The 20624-nt window shown below is 40.0% G+C and overlaps 1 protein-coding gene and 1 non-coding gene across 6 annotated transcripts in view; one reads left to right on the top strand and one right to left on the bottom strand.

The window, feature by feature from the left end:
- WAPL (WAPL cohesin release factor) overlaps positions 1-20624 on the bottom strand; it is an 87595-nt gene that overhangs the window by 35470 nt on the left and 31501 nt on the right. For all 5 annotated transcript variants that reach the window (XM_005565256.5, XM_005565259.5, XM_005565257.5 and 2 more), the window contains one exon: positions 970-1065. In XM_005565256.5, coding sequence (XP_005565313.2) covers positions 970-1065 — 96 coding nt within the window. The remainder of the gene's footprint in view (positions 1-969; positions 1066-20624) is intronic.
- Positions 15848-15954, top strand: LOC123567063 (U6 spliceosomal RNA). The gene has a single exon (XR_006689758.1). It is a non-coding gene; the product is annotated as a U6 spliceosomal RNA (small nuclear RNA).

Genomic DNA, 20624 nt, shown 5'->3' with positions numbered 1-20624 from the left:
GTCTTTAGAAATACTTTGAATTCCATGCACTAACAGGTAAGATATATGTCTGTCTGCACACAGAAGAACCACTCAAGGATTCCTTCTGGTCTTTTTTAAACTTTTTATTTCACAATTTGTCGTTTGTCTCTAGTACCATTAGAAAGACTAAAGAACCACAATTGCATGCAAAAATAGCTTTTATAAGCAGAAAGGGACAGGACAGAAAAACTAGACAGAATCAAAAGAATTTTAATAGCACAAGAGTGTGAAGTAGTTTAGGGTAGAAACAAATAGCTATAACAGAAGCATGCTATATTACTACTAATATGCAAAATGATTTCTTTATACTATCGAAAGGAGTCTAATCAGTTTAAGAAAACAGGGAACTGTACATTATACTTTAGAAAGACTTTATCCCCAAATTTCTTGTTGTTATAAAGAACTAATTTACTTGATAACTCCAGATGAGTGAAGCTTTACTGTTAACCTAGAAATCATGTATGATATTACCAGTCATTCTGGAGAAAGTAAGTTGCTAAGAATCTTTTTCCTAATGTTTTGGATTGAAAAGTATTACTGGAATACAGGAAGAGATTTGCCTCTGAAAAGCAAATTAAGCACTGAAAGCCACTTAGAAATATATACAGGATGTAATATACAATATAGCTCTTATACAAACATCAAATATGGACAATCTTGCTCTTAAACACTAAATACTATAAATTCCATGAAATGTGGATCATGAGTAACAAGAGCCTTATTTTTTATGGCTTTCATTGTTTAACCTAGCACTAGAATTTCTGCTATCTTATTGACAATCCTCGGTTTTCCAATGAATTAAACTGAAACTACTAAGTTCCAGTAAAGAAGGCCAAAATAAACCGTTAAATAGAAAAGTCAAAGATTTACAAATTATGAATTAAAAGAGTTATTGTTTAAAGTACAGCTTATTAAAAAACACAAAATAAATAAGTACAGTTCACTTACTGTGACACTCTGAGGTTTTACTACTGGTGGCCCAGGCAGTTCTTCTGAATCTGGATGATTCCAATGTCTGGCATTATATACAGCTTTTGTGGGTGACTAGAGAAATGAGAGAAAGATCAACTGCTTCCATCCTTATAAAAGACTCTCAATAAACTAAAAATCATAAAGAATAATTTATATGCATAAACATGTCCTAGAAACAGCAGGATGGATACTGGGAATAGTCCCACGATAGTTCCTATTCTCATGTCTATGGCAAATATAATCTCTGTAGTACTAGGTCACAAAATCAGTAACTACGCTCTGTGCAACTATGACTAACCAAGAAAAGATGGCACTTGAAAGTAAACCTAGGCCAGACACAGTGGCTCATGCCTGTAATCCTAGCACTTTGGGAGGCCAAGGCGGGTCACTTGAGGTCAGGAGTTTGAGACGAGCCCGGCCAACATAGTGAAACCCCGTCTCTACTAAAAATTAAAAAAATTAGCTGGGCATGGTGGCAGGCGTCTGTAATCCCAGCTACTTGGGAGGCTGGGGCAGGAGAATCACCTGAACCCGGAGGCAGAGGTTGCAGTGAGCTGAGACTGAGTCACTGCACTCCAGCCTGGGTGACAGAGTGAGATTCCGTCTCAAAAAAAAAAAATAGTAAGCCTCTTTCTAGGCTTACTAAGTAATCAACACATTTAACTCAACATGGGCTGGGCATGCTGGCTCATGCCTGTAATTCCAACACTTTGGGAGAGCGAGGCAGGAGGATCACTTTGAGCCCAGGAGTTCAAGACCAACCTGGGTGACAAAGCAAGACCCCATCTCAAAAAAATTTAAAAAATAGTAATGATGATAATAATAATAGTTCAACGTGTTCTGTAGTAAAACGTTATTCTTCCTACTACCAATTCATGCCTCACAACATTCCAACAATGGGAATCCAGCAGTTTATGACAGATAATGCACTCATTTAAAGCAAACCACTGCAGTCAGATGTGTGCCACCACTCAAGAGTTCTCAAATTTTATCAAGGTAAATACAATACATATACCACATATTCCAAGATACAGTGGGATCCAAGAAAGTACCATGTAAAAACATACATGATTTCTGCAGCAAAATGTCACACTAAGCAGGACAAGGATGTAAAGTCCCTCACATCAATTCAGGTTATTGTGCTGCCCCATCAATTTACCTAAACTTATAGAGGGGGATTTTCAGTTTTAACACAGAATTTCAGAACTGAGAATAAATGACAGTAAACCTACAAAATCAAATCAAGTAAAAGAACAAAACCCTCACTTTCAAGAGAAAACTGCATAATTACAACGACTGACAAGATAGAAAGGTCACATCTCGGCCGGGCGCGGTGGCTCAAGCCTGTAATCCCAGCACTTTGGGAGGCCGAGACGGGCGGATCACGAGGTCAGGAGATCGAGACCATCCTGGCTGACACGGTGAAACCCCGTCTCTACTAAAAAAAACACAAAAACTTAGCCGGGCGAGGTGGCGGGCGCCTGTAGTCCCAGCTACTCGGGAGGCTGAGGCAGGAGAATGGCGTAAACCCGGGAGGCGGAGCTTGCAGTGAGCTGAGATCCGGCCAGTGCACTCCAGCCTGGGCGACAGAGCGAGACTCCGTCTCAAAAAAAAAAAAAAAAGGTCACATCTCATTCTATCCTCTACAAATGTGATGTTAAATTATGTTTTGAACTTCAAAGAAATGGTTTGGTCAAATTAGAGATTTTCTCTTATGCAACTAATCTTATTTTCAGTACAACACAAAAATAAGAAGACAAGTGGAAAACCGTACTTCAAGACCGTCAAAAAATCTACATTAAAAAACTTATCTCCCCTTCCTAGCTGCAATGAAGCAACATAATTAGCATTAAGCATTAGTGTGAACTAATGGTTAGCTTTTTACATATTATCTTTAACAAAGTAGAAAAACTCTTATTTGTATTGTGTATACAAACCCATCATTCTTATATGCCAGGTTTCCATAACATGATGCAGCATTAGCAATCTGAAACAATTTATGCACTCATGCAATGACTTGATCTGGCTTCCTGAGACACAACACATAAAGTGGACTGAACATAAATTTTAAAACCTACCTCTCTATTCCTTCCATTCTTTTCAAAGACCAACTATATAACTTGTGTGCTAGTTATGGATCCCTGATTTGAACTACCTTTAGTACCTCAAGCATACTCAGAGTCCAGGCTTTGGTAACAACAGCCTTTTGGCAAGAACGAGTGCCTCAAAGCTCACGCATTTTACTTCTTTTTAAAAAGCACTGACTGGGATAGGCAGAGTGGCTCGTGCTGGTAATTGCAGCATCCCTCTAGGCTGAGGCAGGAAAATACTTGAAGCCAGGAGTTCAAGACCAGCCTGGGCAAGAAAGCAAGACCCTGTTCTTTACAAAAAATAAAATTAAAGAAATTAAAGAAACAAAAAGAGAAATTATTTTTTAAAAAGCATTGACTACAGGTAATAATCTAGTTACCTAGTTCCACAGCCAACAAAATACTAGGGCGGCTCAAAGTTCTAAATTAAAACACTGTAAGAGTGCCTGAAAGAATAGGTGCTGCTGGCTGTGGTGGCTCACACCTATAATCCCAGCACTTTGGGAGGCCGAGGCGGGTGGATCACCTGAGGTCAGGAGTTTGAGACCAGTCTGGCCAACAGGATGAAACCCCGTCTCTACTAAAAATACAAAAAACAGCCGGGCATGGTGGTGAGCACCTGTAGTCCCAGCTACTCAGGAGGCTGAGGCGGGAAAATCGGTTGACCCCGGAAGGCAGAGGTTGCAGTGAGCCAAGATTGCGCCACTGCACTCCAGCCTAGGCGACAAAGTGAGACTCTGTCTTTAAAAAAAAAAAAGAAAAGAAAAAAGTGCTTTGTAAGTATTAAATATTATTAATAATTGTTATGTGATGATGTGCTGCTCAGTTTAAGTCTAACACATTCATAAGAAAATAGAAATATATAGCCTAACTACCTAATAAATATGATAAACAAATGGAATAACTGATGTGTCCATTCATCTCAAAAGTCCTTGAAGCATGACAGCATAGAGAATAACTGAATATTTATATTAAAAGGTCATATTAAAGGAACTATTGGTTATGCTGCTGAACAAGGCAATTCAGTAACACTATTAGTTTTAAAGCTTTTGATGTTTTACCATTTTAATACTAATAAGCAATCTAAAGGAAGTAGTCCCATCAGAACTTTTTCTTGACTTTTATTTCAAAGTCTTACAAGATTAATATAGGGTTTACTACGGGAGGAGGGATATTGAAGACACATCTTACTAACCAAAAATTAAAATAAGTAATATCTGTGTATGGCTAACATACACGCACAGCAGAGAGGGGAAGAAACAGGGAAAGACAGAAAAGGAACACTGACTGAGCTCTTTACATCATTCCAAAACAGTATAATAATTCCACATGCTCCCAAGTGAATTGTGTATGTAAAGCACACAACAGTGGTATGTCACATGCTAATTTCACTTAATGAAAGTGATCATGTGTGTACAAAATATGTAAAAATATCATATAGCAATAAACTTTCCATGGAAAATCAAAAGTCACCCTTACCATTTAGCAACCTAGCTAAATGTTAACAGAGTCATTCTGATTGCATCACCAGGATTGTCTTTAATCTTCTTAATTTTATTCTTGTTTGAAAAGCAGATAAAGGGCCAGGCGCAGTGGCTCATGTCTGTAATCTCAGCATTTTGGGAGGCCAAGGCAGGTGGATCACCTGAGGTCAGTAGTTCGAGACCAGCCTGACCAACATGGTGAAGCCCCATCTCTACTAAATACAAAAAATTAGCCGGGTGTGGTGGCAGGCACTGTAGTCACAGCTACTTGGGAGGCTGAGGCAGGAGAATCGCTTGAACCCAGAAGGTGGAGGCTGCAGTGAGTCAGGATTGCTCCATTACACTCCAGCCTGGGCAACAAAAAAAGCAGATACAGGCCGGGCATAGTGGCTCACGCCTGTAATCCTAGCACTTTGGGAGGCCGAGGCAGACAGATCAGGAGTTTGAGGTCAGGAGTTTGAAACCAGCCAGGCCAACATGGTAAAACCCCGTCTCTACTAAAAATATTTTTTAAATTAGCCAGGTGTGGTGGTAGGTGCCTGTAATCCCCACTACTCAGGAGGCTAAGGAAGGAGAATTGCTTGAACCTGGGAGGCAGAGGTTGCTGTGAACTGAGATTGTGCCATTGAACTCCACGCTGAGCAACAAGAGTGAAACTCTGTCTCAAAAAAAAGAAAAGAAAAGAAAGCAAAGCAAAGTAGATACAGCATATAAACCCAATTCCTAAACTTTTTTCTGTGTTAAAAAATATACATATTGTGGCTAGGCATGGTGGCTCTCGCCTATAATCCCAGCAAGTTGGGAGGCCAAGGGAGACAGATGTCTTAAGCCCAGGAGTTTGAGACAGCCTGTGCAACACGATGAAACTCGGTCTCTACAAAAAAATACAAAAATTAGCTGGGCATGATGGCACATGCCTGTGGTCCCAGCTACTCAAGAGGTTGAGGTGGGAGGATCACCTCCTGAGTCCAGGAAGTGGAGGCTGCAGTGAGCCAAGATCACACCACTGCACTCCAGCCTGGGTGACAGAGCGAGATCCTGTATTCAAAAAAAAAAAAAAGGGTGGATTCTGTTTGCTAGGTAAATTAATGAGAAAAATACTTAGAACAAAATAAGCAAAAAGTTCATAATAATAATCTAACATTCTAAATATTCAGATCCATTTTAGCATATTTCAATACTAGTAGTAATCTTAAATATATTATTCTTTTATATTCAGTGCTCCAAGGGCATAAGAAAGAAAAACCTCAAATGTGACATTCCATTAAAGCTAAGGAAAAAATATTCCAGTGACAAACTGATGGGGCATTTCTCCATGAGAGATAATATAGCTTCTATAAAAACAATGGACAAAAATGGGTTTTTACAGTAACACCACAAAGGTTGCTGTTAACCGATTGGATTACTGAATCACAACTATAAATCAGAGGAAAAGGCCACGTATGGTGGCTCGTGTCTGTAATCCCAGCACTTTGGGAGGCTGAGGTGGGCAGATCACTTGAGGTCCGGAGACCAGCCTGCCCAACATAGTGAAACTCCATCTCTACTAAAAATACAAAAAAATTAGCTGGGTGTGGTGGCACTCGTCTGTAATCCCAGCTACTCCAGGAGGCTAAGGAAGGAGAATCACTTGAGCCTTGGGAGATGAAGGTTGCAGTGAGCCAAGACTGTACCACTGCACTCCAGTCTGGATGACAGAGTTACACTCCATTTCAAAAAAAAAGTGACAACATTATGTTATCCCCCACTCACTGGGCTGTGTCATAAAAGGAGGAAAAAAAGGAATGGGTTTGGTTTGGTTTTGTTTTTGAGACAAAGTTTCGCTCTTGTTGCCCAGGGTGGAGTGCAATGGTGCAACCTCGGCTCACTGTAACCTCAGCTCACTGCGACCTCCGCCTCGAGGGTTCAAGTGATTCTCCCGCCTCAGCCTCCCGAGTAGCTGGGATTACAAACGCCCGCCACCACACCCGGCTAATTTTTGTATTTTTAGTAGAGACGGGGTTTTGCCATGTTGGCCAGGCTGGTCTGGAACTCCTGATCTCAGGTGATCCACCCGCCTCGGTCTCCCAAGTGCTGGGATTACTGGCGTGAACCACCACGCCTGGCCAAAAAAAGGAATGTTTTTAAGCCATAAATACTTTATAAACAACAAGAGCAAATTTATTTATACGTTTCAAAAACTATGTGCTATATGAAGACAAAAATAGTAAGCTGATCAGAATTCACCCAGACTTACCCACCCAAGGATATCACCAGTAATTTAATCAATCAGCATGAAGTAGAACTAAATGAACTCTGAAGAAGTACTGCAATGCATAACTGTGTGTGTATGTATGCACAGTACTTTACTGGCAATTCAAAAGGGGGAAGTAGAAAAAACAATTTGGATCTGGATTGTCAAAAATTTCTTTAAAGGATTTGTATAAAAGACAATTGGAATCAGAAGCAGGAAGAAGAAAAGTCTTACAAAGAATCTTTCAGCTCTTTACAACTTCCTTTTAAGCATAATAATACACAAAAAACATAACACATGTTAAATATTCAGAGTATTGAATTATTTGAAGGAAGACTACAGAAACTCCTAAATTAAAACCAACAGTGTCTGTACTATCAAGAACTAGAAATTGTAATATTCAATATGAAACACTGTGCAGAAATCTAATCCACAGCTAATAGGGAGAAATAAAACTGCAGTCTTTCTTCTTTGCCTGAATCAATTGCGTACTACAGGTAGTAATGACTTTTAAAAAGACAGCTGCCATTTTTATGAAGAAATTGTCAATTCCTGTCTTCATGAAGAATGATGCACACCACTACTGTGAGTATAACTTCAAAGCTTAATTGGTAGCCACGGTTTTATTAAAAGTAGGTAACTGTCACTTCAGAATATCACCAGGAAATAGCATAACTTGGTTGTAAGTTCTAAAAAGTTCGTGCAAAAAAACATAAAATGCAGTAGTTGGCATTTTGTGAGAACATAACTTAGCCTATAATTCAACAATTAAAAACCAAGACACTAGTATGAGAGCCATGACCACAATCAGCTAAAATAACAGTTCTCACAACTAAAAATACCATTAAATATTGTTGACAAGTTGTATTAGAAAGATGATTATCAAATTTAGAAATAAAAAAACAGAAGCTGTAAATATCTTGAGACACCACCACCTGTGATTCGAGAATATCCATTCTCCCCTTCGTTTTCCTTTAAGAACATTTAGCTGGACACATGCTCACACAGATTTCTCAATATCTTGATGCTTGCATGGGCATGTGACTAAGCTCATGTCAATGAAGTGTGAAGAGAAGTGAGGTACACCTTCTGGGGTCGTGGCTTCTAGGGATGGTTCACTGCCCTCCCTTCTAGCTCCTTTATCTTAATCAACAGTCTAGAAAAGGTAGACCACCACCACACAAGGGAAACCTGAGTCCCCTACACTGCAGCAATTTGAAAATTGTCCAGAGATAAACAACCAGAGACTGGTAAGCCAGAGAAAAATAAGCTATCTATTAAAAACTAATTTGTGATTTCTTTTACAACATCTGAACCAAACCCTAAGAGCCACCTTTGAACAACAGTAAATTGAGATTAGAAACAAATAATAACAGGACATGCTGAAAATATAAAATTTTGCCAATACTGGATGTGGGTAAACTATGCACATACAACATTAAAAAGAAACAATGTAAAAGATATAAACAGTCAACATGTAAGGAGGAAGACAGAAACTAAAGAAAAAAAATCTAAAACCAACTTTTTAGAATTATAAAAATATATACTGAGGAAGATCTATTTGAACTGATATAGAGTGATTTCCAAGAAATATTACTAAATTTTAAAGGAGAGACAGTGCAAAACAGAACATATAGATGCTACTTTTTATGTAAGAAAAAAAAATTTTTTTTTTGAGATGGAGTTTTGCTCTTGTTGCCCAGGCTGGAGTACAATGGCGCGATCTTGGCTCGCTGCAAACTCCACCTCCCGGATTCATGCGATTCTCCTGCCTCAGCCTCCCGAGTAGCTGGGATTACAGGCAAGTACTATCACGCCCAGCTAATTTTGTATTTTTAGTAGAGACGGAGTTTCTCCATGTTGGTCAGGCTGGTCTCGAACTCCTGACCTCAGGTATCTGCCCGATTTGGCCTCCCAAAGTGCTGGGATTACAGACATGAGGCACTGTGCCCGGCTGAAAAATTTTAGTCTGTTTATTTTTATATAAAAAAGAAACACAGAAAAAAAAAAAGCAGAAAACAATAAAACTGGTTCCCTACAAGGGTGGGTGACAGACTGGAACAGATCTCAGACGAAGTGACCTCATTAAACTTACCTTTTTATATAGTTTTGACTTTTATAATGCTGTACATATTTGAAAAAAAAAAAAAAAAGGTAAGAATGGAAACACAAAACCCCAACACTTAAAGCAAACCAGAACAAAGAAACCTACTCATATTTCACATGGACAGCAAATACTGTGAAGAGAAGCCAGACAAACAACCCAAAGCACTGACCAATCAAAGAGGCAGGCAGGCAGAAATAATCCCAAGTAATTTGTGAACACATTATTTGACTTTATACCCTCAATCTTTGGCAGGATGGAGGAGGGTAAGTACAGAATTGCCAAACAATTCCTGAAAATTTTTGTAAATTTACTTATTGTAGTGTAATGGGCAAAGCAATTCCGTACCTATTTAGATATATTACAGGTTGAGTAAAGGTGTTGCTGTTGTTCACTGTGAAAAAGACATAAGGCCAGAAAGAACCCTGGGCTCTCACTGTGAAAAAGACAGAAGACAAGAAATAATCCTGTGAGGATGCGCTGATACTGAAGGTATCAGTGTGAATTCATAATTTCTAGATAACTTATGTGCATAGGCATGAATCCACATATACATGTGAAGGTATATTTGTATGTGAATGTATGTGAATATATATGTATATACGTAATATATGTATATGTGCATGTTTCCTATCCCTGTTTGCTAAAAGGGCCAAGTAGCAAAGGACACACCTAGGGCCCATTATCATAATCTCTAATACCATTCTCCACTAAAGAGAATCATTACTCCTCAGAGAATGGACTTGATCCCAAGGCTACAGCTGACCAGGTATAAGATGAACCTGGAACACTGTATTACACCAGGAAGAAAGAAGTTTTCATAGAATGATGGGGACATGGCAGAGGAACCAAACAGCCAGCTTGATGAGGCTCTACTAGCCAAATTAGGACAAATTTAGGCCCCGAATAATTAAGTACAGTAACAGATTATAAACCATTGGGGAAAAAGTAGGGATTCACTAAAGTCAAATTCATAGGAATGAAGAGTAGAAAGGTGGCTGCCAGGGGCTGGCAGGTAGGGGAAATGGGATTTTGGTCAAAGGGTAGAAACTTCCCATTATAAAATGATTAGGTTCTGGAGATCTGACTTATAGCATGGTAACTACAGTTAATAATAATGTACTTTACAGAGTCATGTACCACATAACAAGGTTTCGGTCAATTACAAACTGCATATATAACGGTCCCATAAGATTTTAATGGAGCTGAAAAATTCCTAATGCTTAGTGACATCTTAGCACAAAGCATTAGGTGAGTATTTGTGGTGATGCTTTCATCAACAAACCTACTGCACTGCCAGTCCTATAAGAGTATGGCACATACAGGCCAGGTGTGGTGGCTCACACCTGTAATCCTAGCACTTTGGGAGGCCAAGGTGGGTGGATCACCTGAGGTTGGGAGTTCGAGACCAGCCTGACCAACATGGAAAAACCCCACCTCTACTAAAAATACAAAATTGGCCAGGCGTGGAGGTGCATGCCTGTAATCCCAGCTACTCAGGAGGCTGAGGCAGGAGAATCGCTTGAACCTGGGAGGCAGAGGTTGTGGTGAGCCAAGATCACACCATTGCACTCCAGCCCGGGCAATAAGGGCAAAAACTCCCATCTCATTTTAAAAAAAAAGTATAGCACATACAATTAGATACAGTAACACCTGACAATGAATGACTATCAACAATAACATAGGTACTGGTTTATGTATTTACTATACTTTTAACCATTTTAGAGTATTATCCATCTACTTGTAAAACAAAAAAAAGTTCACGGTAAAACCGCTTCAGACAGCTCCTTCAAGAGTTATTCCAGAAGGCTGGCATCATAGGAGATGACAGCTCCACGTATGTTAGTGCCCCTTGAAGAACTTCCAGTGGGACAAGATGTGGAGGTGGAAGACTGTTAGAATGACGACCTTCACTCTGGATAGGCCTAGGCTAGTGTATCTTAGTTTTAAACAAAAAATGTTTTTTTGGTGGGTTTTTGTTTTTTTTTTTTTTTTGAGGCAGTCTCGCTCTGTTGTCCATGCTGGAGTACAATGGCTTGATCCTGGCTCCTGCCACCATGCTTGGCTAATTGTATTTTTAGTAGAGATGGGGATTCACCATGTTGGCCAGACTGGCCTCAAACTCCTGACCTTAGGTGACCCACCTGCCTCAACCTCCCCCAAGTGCTGTGATTAGAGGCGTGAGCCACCGCACCCAGGCAACAAAAAAACTTTTACAGCAAAATTAAAAATAATTTTAAAAATAGAAAAAAGTTTACGGGGCCGGGCGCGGTGGCTCAAGCCTGTAATCCCAGCACTTTGGGAGGCCGAGACGGGCGGATCACAAGGTCAGGAGATCGAGACCATCCTGGCTAACACGGCGAAACCCCGTCTCTACTAAAAACACAAAAAATTAGCCGGGCGAGGTGGCGGCGCCTGTGGTCCCAGCTACTCGGGAGGCTGAGGCAGGAGAATGGCGTGAACCCGGGAGGCGGAGCTTGCAGTGAGCTGAGATCTGGCCACTGCACTCCAGCCTGGGCGACAGAGCGAGACTCCGTCTCAAAAAAAAAAAAAAAAGTTTACGGAATAAAGATATAAAGAATGAAAATATTTTTGTACAGTAGTACAGTGTGTTTGTTTTAAGCTAAGTGTTACTAACAATAGCCAGAAAGTTTTAAACAAATTAAAACGTTTATAATGTTAAAAAGTTACAGTAAGCTGGCTGGCCACAGTGGCTCACATCTGTAATCCCAGCACTTTGGAAGGCCAAGTGGGTAGGATCGCTTGAGCCCAGGAGTTCAAGACCAGCCTGGACAACATGACGAAACCCCACCTCTACAAAAAATACAAAATCAGCAGGGTGTGGTGGTGTCCACCTGTAGTCCCAGCTACTAGGGAGGCTGAGGTGGGGGGGTCAATTGAGCCCAGTAGGTAAAGGCTGCAATGAACAGCATTCACACCACTGCACTCCAACCTAGGTGATAGGAGACTGTCTCAAAACAAAAAGCAAAAAGAACAAAACAAGCCATTACAGTAAGCTAAGGTTAATTTATCACTGAAGAAACTATTATCTTATAACTTTAGTGCAGCATACATGTACAGTGTTTAAAAGGCTACACTAGTGTCCTAAGCTTTCACATTTACTCACTGACTCCCCAAAGAAACTTGCAATCTTGCAAGCTCCATTCATGGTTAAGTGTCCTATATAGGTGTGCCATTTTTATATGTATTTTCACTATACATTTTCTATGTTTAGATACACAAATACTTACCACTATATTACAATTGCCTACAATAGTCAGTACAGCAACATGTCAGGAGCAACAGGCTACACCATAAAGCCTAGGTGTGTGGTAAGCTCTCCCATCTAGCTTTGTCTAAGTACATTCTGTTTGCACAATGAAATCGCCTAATGACACATTTCTCAGAACGTATCCCTGTCATGAAGTAATGCGTGACTGTAGTACAAAATGGAAAAACAAATGAAATTCCAAACTATAAACACCCTAACACACACACAGGCATACGCGTGCGCGCGCGCTCGCTCGCTCTCTCTCTCCCCACCCCCCATTTCCCCCCTACCCACCCTCCTAACCCCTACCTCAATCCTTCCCATCTTTAACTATCAAATGGATGTCAGTGCTTTCCAGCTCTTGATAACCCCTGGCCACATTTTCTCATTTCGAGCCTCATTTCCTGGGAAATAATAGTAAAATACTTTGAACTTTCAAACTTTAAAGGCACCTATACTAAAGAAAATACGATTAGGCAGGGCGTGGTACCTCACACCTATAATCCCATTACTTTGGGAGGCCGAGGGAGGCAGGTCACTTGAGATCAGGAGTTCAAGACCAACACGGTAAAACCCCATCTCTACTAAAAATACAAAAATTAGCCCTAGGACGTGGTGGCATCCGCCTGTAGTCCCAGCAACTCAGGAGGCTGAGGCAGTTGCATCACCTGAACCCAAGAAGCAGTAAGCCAAGATTGCACCACTGCACTCCAGCCTAGGCAGCAGAGCAAGACTCTGCATCCAAAGAAGAAAAAAAAAAAGATTAACCGTACTTTCATTCCTTATTAAAATCCTTCCAGAATAAAGTATTAAAGGAAAAAAAGCACAAGAATTGGATCACAGAGAGAAAATAATTTACATTTTCCTAAGCCTTTTTAACTTTTGCCTTTTTTTTTTTTTTTTTTTTTTTTTTTGAGACGGAGTCTCGCTCTGCCACCCAGGCTAGAGTGCAGTGGCGCAATCTCGGCTCACTGCCAGCTCCACCTCCCGGGTTCACGCCATTCTTCTGTCTCAGCCTCCCAAGTAGCTGGGACTACAGGCGCCCACCACCACGCCCGGCTAATTTTTTGTACTTTTTTTTAGTACAGATGGAGTTTCACCATGTTAGCCAGGATGGTCTCGATCTCCTGACCTCATGATCCGCCAACCTCGGCCTCCCAAAGTGCTGGGATTAAAGGCGTGAGCCACTGCACCCAGCCTACTTACATAGATCAAAGATTTTAATTATCTGGTTTATTATTTAAGTTAAATATTACCTATATAAAAGGAAGAAATAATGCTTCTGGTTTGGAACAAACACACTAAGGAAATACTAAGACTGCTCAAAATTCCAGCAGGAAAAAACAATTCTGCCTTTTTAAGATACTCTTCTTATTCCTTTTTGTATCCCTAGCACAGTGAAAGTCATGTAGTAAACACTAAATAAAAACAATGATTAAAAAAAAGGCACCTAAAACCGACTCCCTCTCTTCCATACCCAGGCCCAGCCAGAACCTGCTCAGCTTCAACAACTCTTTGGATCACCCACCCCAGAGCTGTAATGAATGGCAGCTGCTATTAACTTCCACACTTTTGCCAGTTTCCCTCATCACCAATCCAATTGCTACAGTCACTCTTTTTTTCAGGCTTCATATCAATTAATACAGGTTTCTAGTACTTGAGAATATAGTGGATCTCACAATACCACATGATGACTGGATCTCAAGATGGTCAGTGAGTTCCTATACATAGAACAAAGGTAACACTGGGTAAAACTGTTCTGACAGAAAAATATGCTATTTCATGAGAGTGGGTTCTAACTGCTAAAGGAAGATACTGTGTGGAAGGAACATTTGTTCTTGGGTGAGATGTGGGAGTACTTGTCCTTTAAAGTCTCTTCAATTGTAAGATTTTGCTACTTAAGTTGACAACCTGTATAAACTCATTTTATGAAACAAAAAATGAAGTTTATCAAAGTATACAGCTATATCCAACTTTAAAACTGCAGGTTTATGTAATTGTAACATTCTAAAACAACTAAATATGTAACCATGATTTATACTGATAAATTTTAATTGCCCAGAAGCCCACTATCCAGTGTCATATTGAAGGACAGATGGGAAGAAAAAATTAAGTCCAGAATGTTCCTTAAAGAGTTAGACAAAAGATAGTGCCAGAAGGGCCTAGCTTTAAACCACAGGGGAATGATGAAAGTAAAGGTACAGGCTGGGCATGATGGCTTATGTCTGTAATCCCAACACTTTGGGAGGCCCAGACCAGCAGATGGCTAGACTCAGAAGCCCGAGACTAGCCTGGGAAAAATGGTGAAATCCCATCTCTACAAAAAATATAAAAAAGTTAGCTGGACACAGTGGCGTGCACCTGTAGTCCCAGCTACCTAAGAGGCTGAAGCAGGAGGATCACTTGAGCCCAGGAAGTCAAGGCTACAGTGAAACATGATGACACCATTGCACTCCAGCCTGAGCAACAGGAGTGAAACCCTGTCTCAATAACAACAAAAAAGAACGTAAAGGTATTAAATATTTGAGAACTGAAACTGAGACTGACGTTATGGTTAGTTTCATCAATGACCCAGCAACAGTCTTAACTGCACAACAAGATGGCCAACATCCCAAGTAAAACACAACCAACCCCACAAGCACTGAAAACCTGTATAGTCAGGCTGACTATACAGACAATGAATGCTTACAAGCAGGGATGACACGCAGCAGCTAAATGAAAAGGTAGAAATCAAACCACAAGCAGGGCAAGCAGAAGAAATAATCTATCAGCACACATATGACAGCTACAAATAATGGCATGTAGGGAAGCTACAGCCAGAAATCAGAAACTGGATGACATTTCATGAACGAAAGCACCAAGAACTGCTCAATGATCAAAACCTTACCTAGAAACAATAGGTACTTAAATCCATGTATGTTTCAACCCAATCTATCAAATCCTATCTTTCCTTTTCTCACCAGCAAGTGACAACTTTTCTGAATCATTTTCTCAACTATGTTTTTACTACAAGTTTTCTTCTTCACCCTCCTCATCTTCTTTCTGAGGCATGTATTCCTACAGTCAGCCCTCAACCTTGATATTAACAACTCCTCTATATTCCTGGGAGACGTTAAAGAAAATTCTCACAGACAAGTATGCTTAAGAGTTAATGCTTTCTAACACAGAGTAGAGGGGTAGGTAAAGGGAAGGGGGACCTCTTGGCCAGACTATGTCAGCAGAACTAAGGTGAGGAAGATGGCCGGCATAGTCAAGAAACTGGTTACATACATGAGGATTGTGAAAATAAGAACACATATGGAGGATAATGGAAACCAGATTTCTCTCGGTGAAGGGAATTAAAATATGGAAAATGAGAAGTCTAGAATAAAACGTGGTATCAGAAATATTAGTATGAACTCATGGTTCTGAACATACATAGAATGACCATGAAATAGGCATGTGTCTGTATATGAAAGAGTATATGCATATTTTTACATGTTTCCTAGCTGTCTACTCAAAGAGACCCTAGCAGCAATGACACTTCAGAAGAAATAATCATACCTAGTGAACAAATATTTATTTCTAAATACCATTCTCCATGAACTGCAAACAGGAATCCTTGAAGAAATGGCTGACTCCAGGACTGGGAAAGTATAGGATGAGCCTGGAACATCTTAGAATGTCAGTAAGGTGCTTGCTTCAGCAGCACATATACAAAAACTGGAACGATATCAAGAAGATTAGCAAGACCCCTGCACAAGGATGACACACAAATTCATGAAGCGTTAAAATTAAAGAAAACAGAATGTCAGTAAGGAAGGAAATGCAAAATAGTGGGACACATCAAAGTCAGCTTGAAGGAACATTCACCAACCAAATCTAAGAAGATCAAACTAATGACAGAAGTATGATTTAAATAAATACAGTAAAAAATGACTGAATAAAGTAGAAATCCATGTTCATACTGTAATAATTGAATGAATACATACAAAAATACATGCATACATTCTAACCTACATGGAGGGGAAGAAAATATCTACCTTACACTAGAAGGCCAAATACTAATAACTGTAGAACAAATACTATAATTAGGAAATCACATTTGGCAACCAATGTTGTAAAAACTGACTCAGGCAAGAATCAATGCTAAAACTAGCGGGTGAAAGTCTAATGAGGAAAGGTGACGAACCTGATAAATACCATCTTAACCAAGTGATCAGTTAACATCAATAGTAATGGTACAAACTGACATTAAGTACTACCTGATGTGATGCAGCAAGAAAATGGCATCTCCTCTGTATTGCCATCAAAACTATCTAACCTGAGTCTAATCATGAGAAGGCATCAAACACAAACTGAGGGACATTCGACAAAATAACTGGCCTTAACTCCCCCAAAGATGTAAAAACCATGAAAAGATCAGGAAACACAGATCCCATGGCCGACTGAAGGAGAGTAGAGACTTGTGACAACTACATTTAACATGTGATTCTAAGCCGGGCGCGGTGGCTCAAGCCTGTAATCCCAGCACTTTGGGAGGCTGAGACGGGCGGATCACAAGGTCAGGAGATTGAGACCATCCTGGCTAACACGGTGAAACCCCGTCTCTACTAAAAAATACAAAAAGCTAGCCGGGCTTGGTGGCGGGCGCCTGTAGTCCCAGCTACTCGGGAGGCTGAGGCAGGAGAATGGCGTGAACCCGGGAGGCGGAGCTTGCAGTGAGCTGAGATCCGGCCACTGCACTCCAGCCCGGGTGACAGAGCGAGACTCCGTCTCAAAAAAAAAAAAAAAAACATGTGATTCTGGATTAGATCATGGGTTCTTTGTTGAGGAGACATGGGGATGTGGTTTAGTTGTTCTGCTGTAAAGAACATTACTGGGACAATTGCTGAAATTTGAATGGGATCTGTGGATTAGACAATGGATTACATCAATGTTAACTCTGGTTTTGATGGGTATTCTGTGGCAGTACAGTAAAGTGCTTTTGTTTTTAGAAAGTACAAACTAGGTATTTAGGAGTAAGGGGCATCACATCTGAAATTACTATCAAGTCACAAACACATACATATACATCAATGGGAGGATGCATTTCACTCCCCAGGAAACATCTGGCAATGTCTAAAGACATTTTGGGTTTAACAACTAGGCAAGAGGGGGATGCTACTGACAACGAGTGGATAGAGGCCAGGGATGTTGCTGAATATCCTCCAATGTACAGGGCCAGCCTCCAAACCAGGAATTATTCAGTACAAAATATCAATAGTGCTTAGGCTGAAAAAGTGTGATAGAGCAGGAGGAAAACTCTTGCCACTACAAGTCATAGACTACCTCTTTACCACCTGGAAATGGGGCCACTGGTATTCTTAAATCTAATCAGATTAGAGAGCCAGAAAATCCAGATATTCCCACTGGCCTACCAACTACACAAGGGTGCTTCTATTATAACAGAGAATGGGCCAGGCACATTGGCTTATGCCTGTAATTCCAGCACTTTAGGAGGCCAAAGAGAGCAATCACTTGAGCCCAGGAGTTCAAGACCAGCCTGGGCAACATGAGACCCCATCTGTACAAAAAATACAGAAATTCGCAAATGTGGTGTCATATGCCTGTAGTCACAGCTACAGGCACTAGCTACCCTCCAAAGGCTGAGGTTGCAATGAGCCATGATCATGCCACTGCACTCCAGCCTAGGCAACAAAGCAAGACCATGTCTCAAAAAACAACAACAAAAAGAAAAGAGAGACTGGAATGACTGCTGAGAACATTTCCTATACCCACCTATCTCGTCCTTTTTTTTCTCCCGGTACACGTGAGGTAACTTATGTAAAACTTCCCTGGAGAACTGAGCTTTCCATAAATCCTAATTTCTCATACATAAAGAAATCTGTGGCATTTACTTAAGTAAGGCTCTTCTGGGAATAAAACGTCAGGGCTACATCTAAGATCTTGCTCCTGTTAAGTCATGAAATCAACTGCAGTTGGCTCCTAAAAGCTGTGTTTCTTCTAGTTTTGTTTGTAAGAAGGTTATGTGAGTTAATTCATTTATATTTATTATGTCTTTTAAATTAGAAAATAATGTTTATGATGTCCTTTCAGATTTTACCTGTAGTTCATACTTCGAAATAATCACCCAGTAGTATCTTATTCTAGCACTGTCTAAATCTGAGCAACATCTGGTGGAATCTTAAACTTCAGTAGGAAACCATGAGTTAATACATTTTCCACTCAAATATTAATTTCAGAAGGAAACAAACTAATATTCTTAATAGGGCTAATTTGAATTAATTGGCCTCTATGTTTGGGGGAAAAAAAAGCTAAAACATTGCATGAAAGATGTCATGGGATATATGTTGATCTCTTGGCCCCATCTGTTAATTGTATGACCTATTTGAACGTTGTCCTGTTCTACTGTTAGTTTTCTTCACCATTTATTGTAGTCAGTTTTTAAATTTCTGTAATATGAGACCTTTCTCTATCTTTTAAATTACTGTTACCTAAAGTTAATAAATCCAGATTATATGTTCCTTACACTTGTGCAACATTAAAATGAATAAAGGCTTTGCCTTGAAAAAAAAAAGGGGGGGGCGCTACTATGTTAAGACACAGCTTGTTAAGACACAGCTTTGGTTGGGCGCGGTGGGAGGCCCACTTTGGGACTTTGGGAGGCCAAGGTGGGCCGATTGCTTGAGGTCAGCAGTTCAAGATCAGCCTGGCAAACAGGTGAAACCCCATCTCTACTAAAAAGACAAAAATTAGCCAGGCATGGTGGTGCATGTCTGTAATCCCAGCTACTTGGGAGGCAGAGGCAGGAGAATTGCTTGTACCTAGGAGGCAGAGGTTGCAGTGAGCGAGATCGTGCCACCACACTCCAGCCTGGGCGACACAGTGAGACTCCATCTCAAAAAACAAAAACAAACAAACAAAAAAAACACATACACAATTTTACTCATATTACATTTTTCAAATAAGCTCAGTCCCATAGCTCTTTTTGTTTTATAAATTAGCAATAATTTTCTTAATTTTCTGACACTATCACGTTGCATCCATTAACAGTAAATAGGTCTGCTGCTGACTCAGTTGCCATGACCTGATTTACTTTAGGCCAGATAGATTCCTTCGTAATCAGGTCAAGTACATGTACACTGCTGCCTTCTAAGCTATGTTCGTAGCAAAGAAATTACTCCAACATTAAGTTCAAAACTAAGTTAAAAAAACAGAACACAAATAGGTACAAATGACCTCAACTGAATATAGAATTAACCATAAGCAGACAATATAAAAATCATTTCAACAAATTTTAACACACTACCGTAACTGTTCATCCTAAGTAAACTATAATCTAAGGACAAAACAAATTGCAAAGAAATTAAAATTCACTCAGTATATTTATTGCTTATGTCGCTGGAATTATTTTTATATATATGTATGCTGTAGGATAAAGCAAATAAGTATACAATTCTGTGATGTTAAATTTGAAGGCCAGGCGCAGTGGCTCACGCCTATAATCCCCAGCACTTTGGGAGGCTGAGGCGGGTGGATCCCCTGAGGTCGGGAGTTCGAGACCAACCTGACCAACATGGAATAACCCCATCTCTACTAAAAATACGAATAAAATTAGCCGGGCATGGTGGTGCATGCCTGTAATCCCAGCTACTCGGGAGGCTGAGGCAGGAGAAGCACTTGAACCCGGGAGGCGGAGGTTGCAGTGAACCCAGATCATGCCACCGCACTCCAGCCTGGGTGACAGAGCAAGACTCTGTCTCAAAAAAAAAATAAAATAATAAATAAATTTGAAAAAAAAAAAAAACTATCAATAACATAAACTCATGGTTCATTTTTTAACGTATCTCGTAACTCTGTCCAAACAAAGGCCCTTGATGTGATGAACACATTCAGCACTCAGATCTCGGTTTCTGAGTACTAATATCCACAAACAGAACCAAGTTTCTAGAAAAACACGTGATTCCATGACTTAACAGGGAATCTACAAGATGAGCCTGAGCCATCTTATCGTACAGAAGGCAAGGGAAGTGCTCAAAGATGACAGGTTATTTCAAAAGGATACAAGAGACAGCTTGAAATGGTTCACATTGGCCAAATCTAAAACAACTTCAACTTAAAAAAAAAAAAAAGCAAAATCAACTATAAAACATTTAGTAAATAGTATTTATTTTTATTGCATATATTTCACACGCAAGATAATGCTTTAATATACACAGTGATTACTACAAGCATCCATCACTTTCCAGTTACCCTATGTGTGTGTTAAGAGCACCTACAATCTACTCTCTTAGCAAATATCCTATGTTATTAACTACAGGTCTGCTACTATACATCAGATAGCTACATTTATTCATCCTATGTAACTGCAAATATGTACTGTCTGACCAACACTGCCTTATTTCCTCCCCCTCCTCATCCCTGGTAACCACCATTCTATTCTGTTTCTACATATTCAACTATTTTT

The sequence above is a fragment of the Macaca fascicularis genome, chromosome 9, assembly GCF_037993035.2.
Source record: "Macaca fascicularis isolate 582-1 chromosome 9, T2T-MFA8v1.1".
NCBI classification, from domain to species: Eukaryota; Metazoa; Chordata; class Mammalia; order Primates; family Cercopithecidae; genus Macaca; species Macaca fascicularis.
This window is presented reverse-complemented; position numbering and strand designations above follow the sequence as displayed.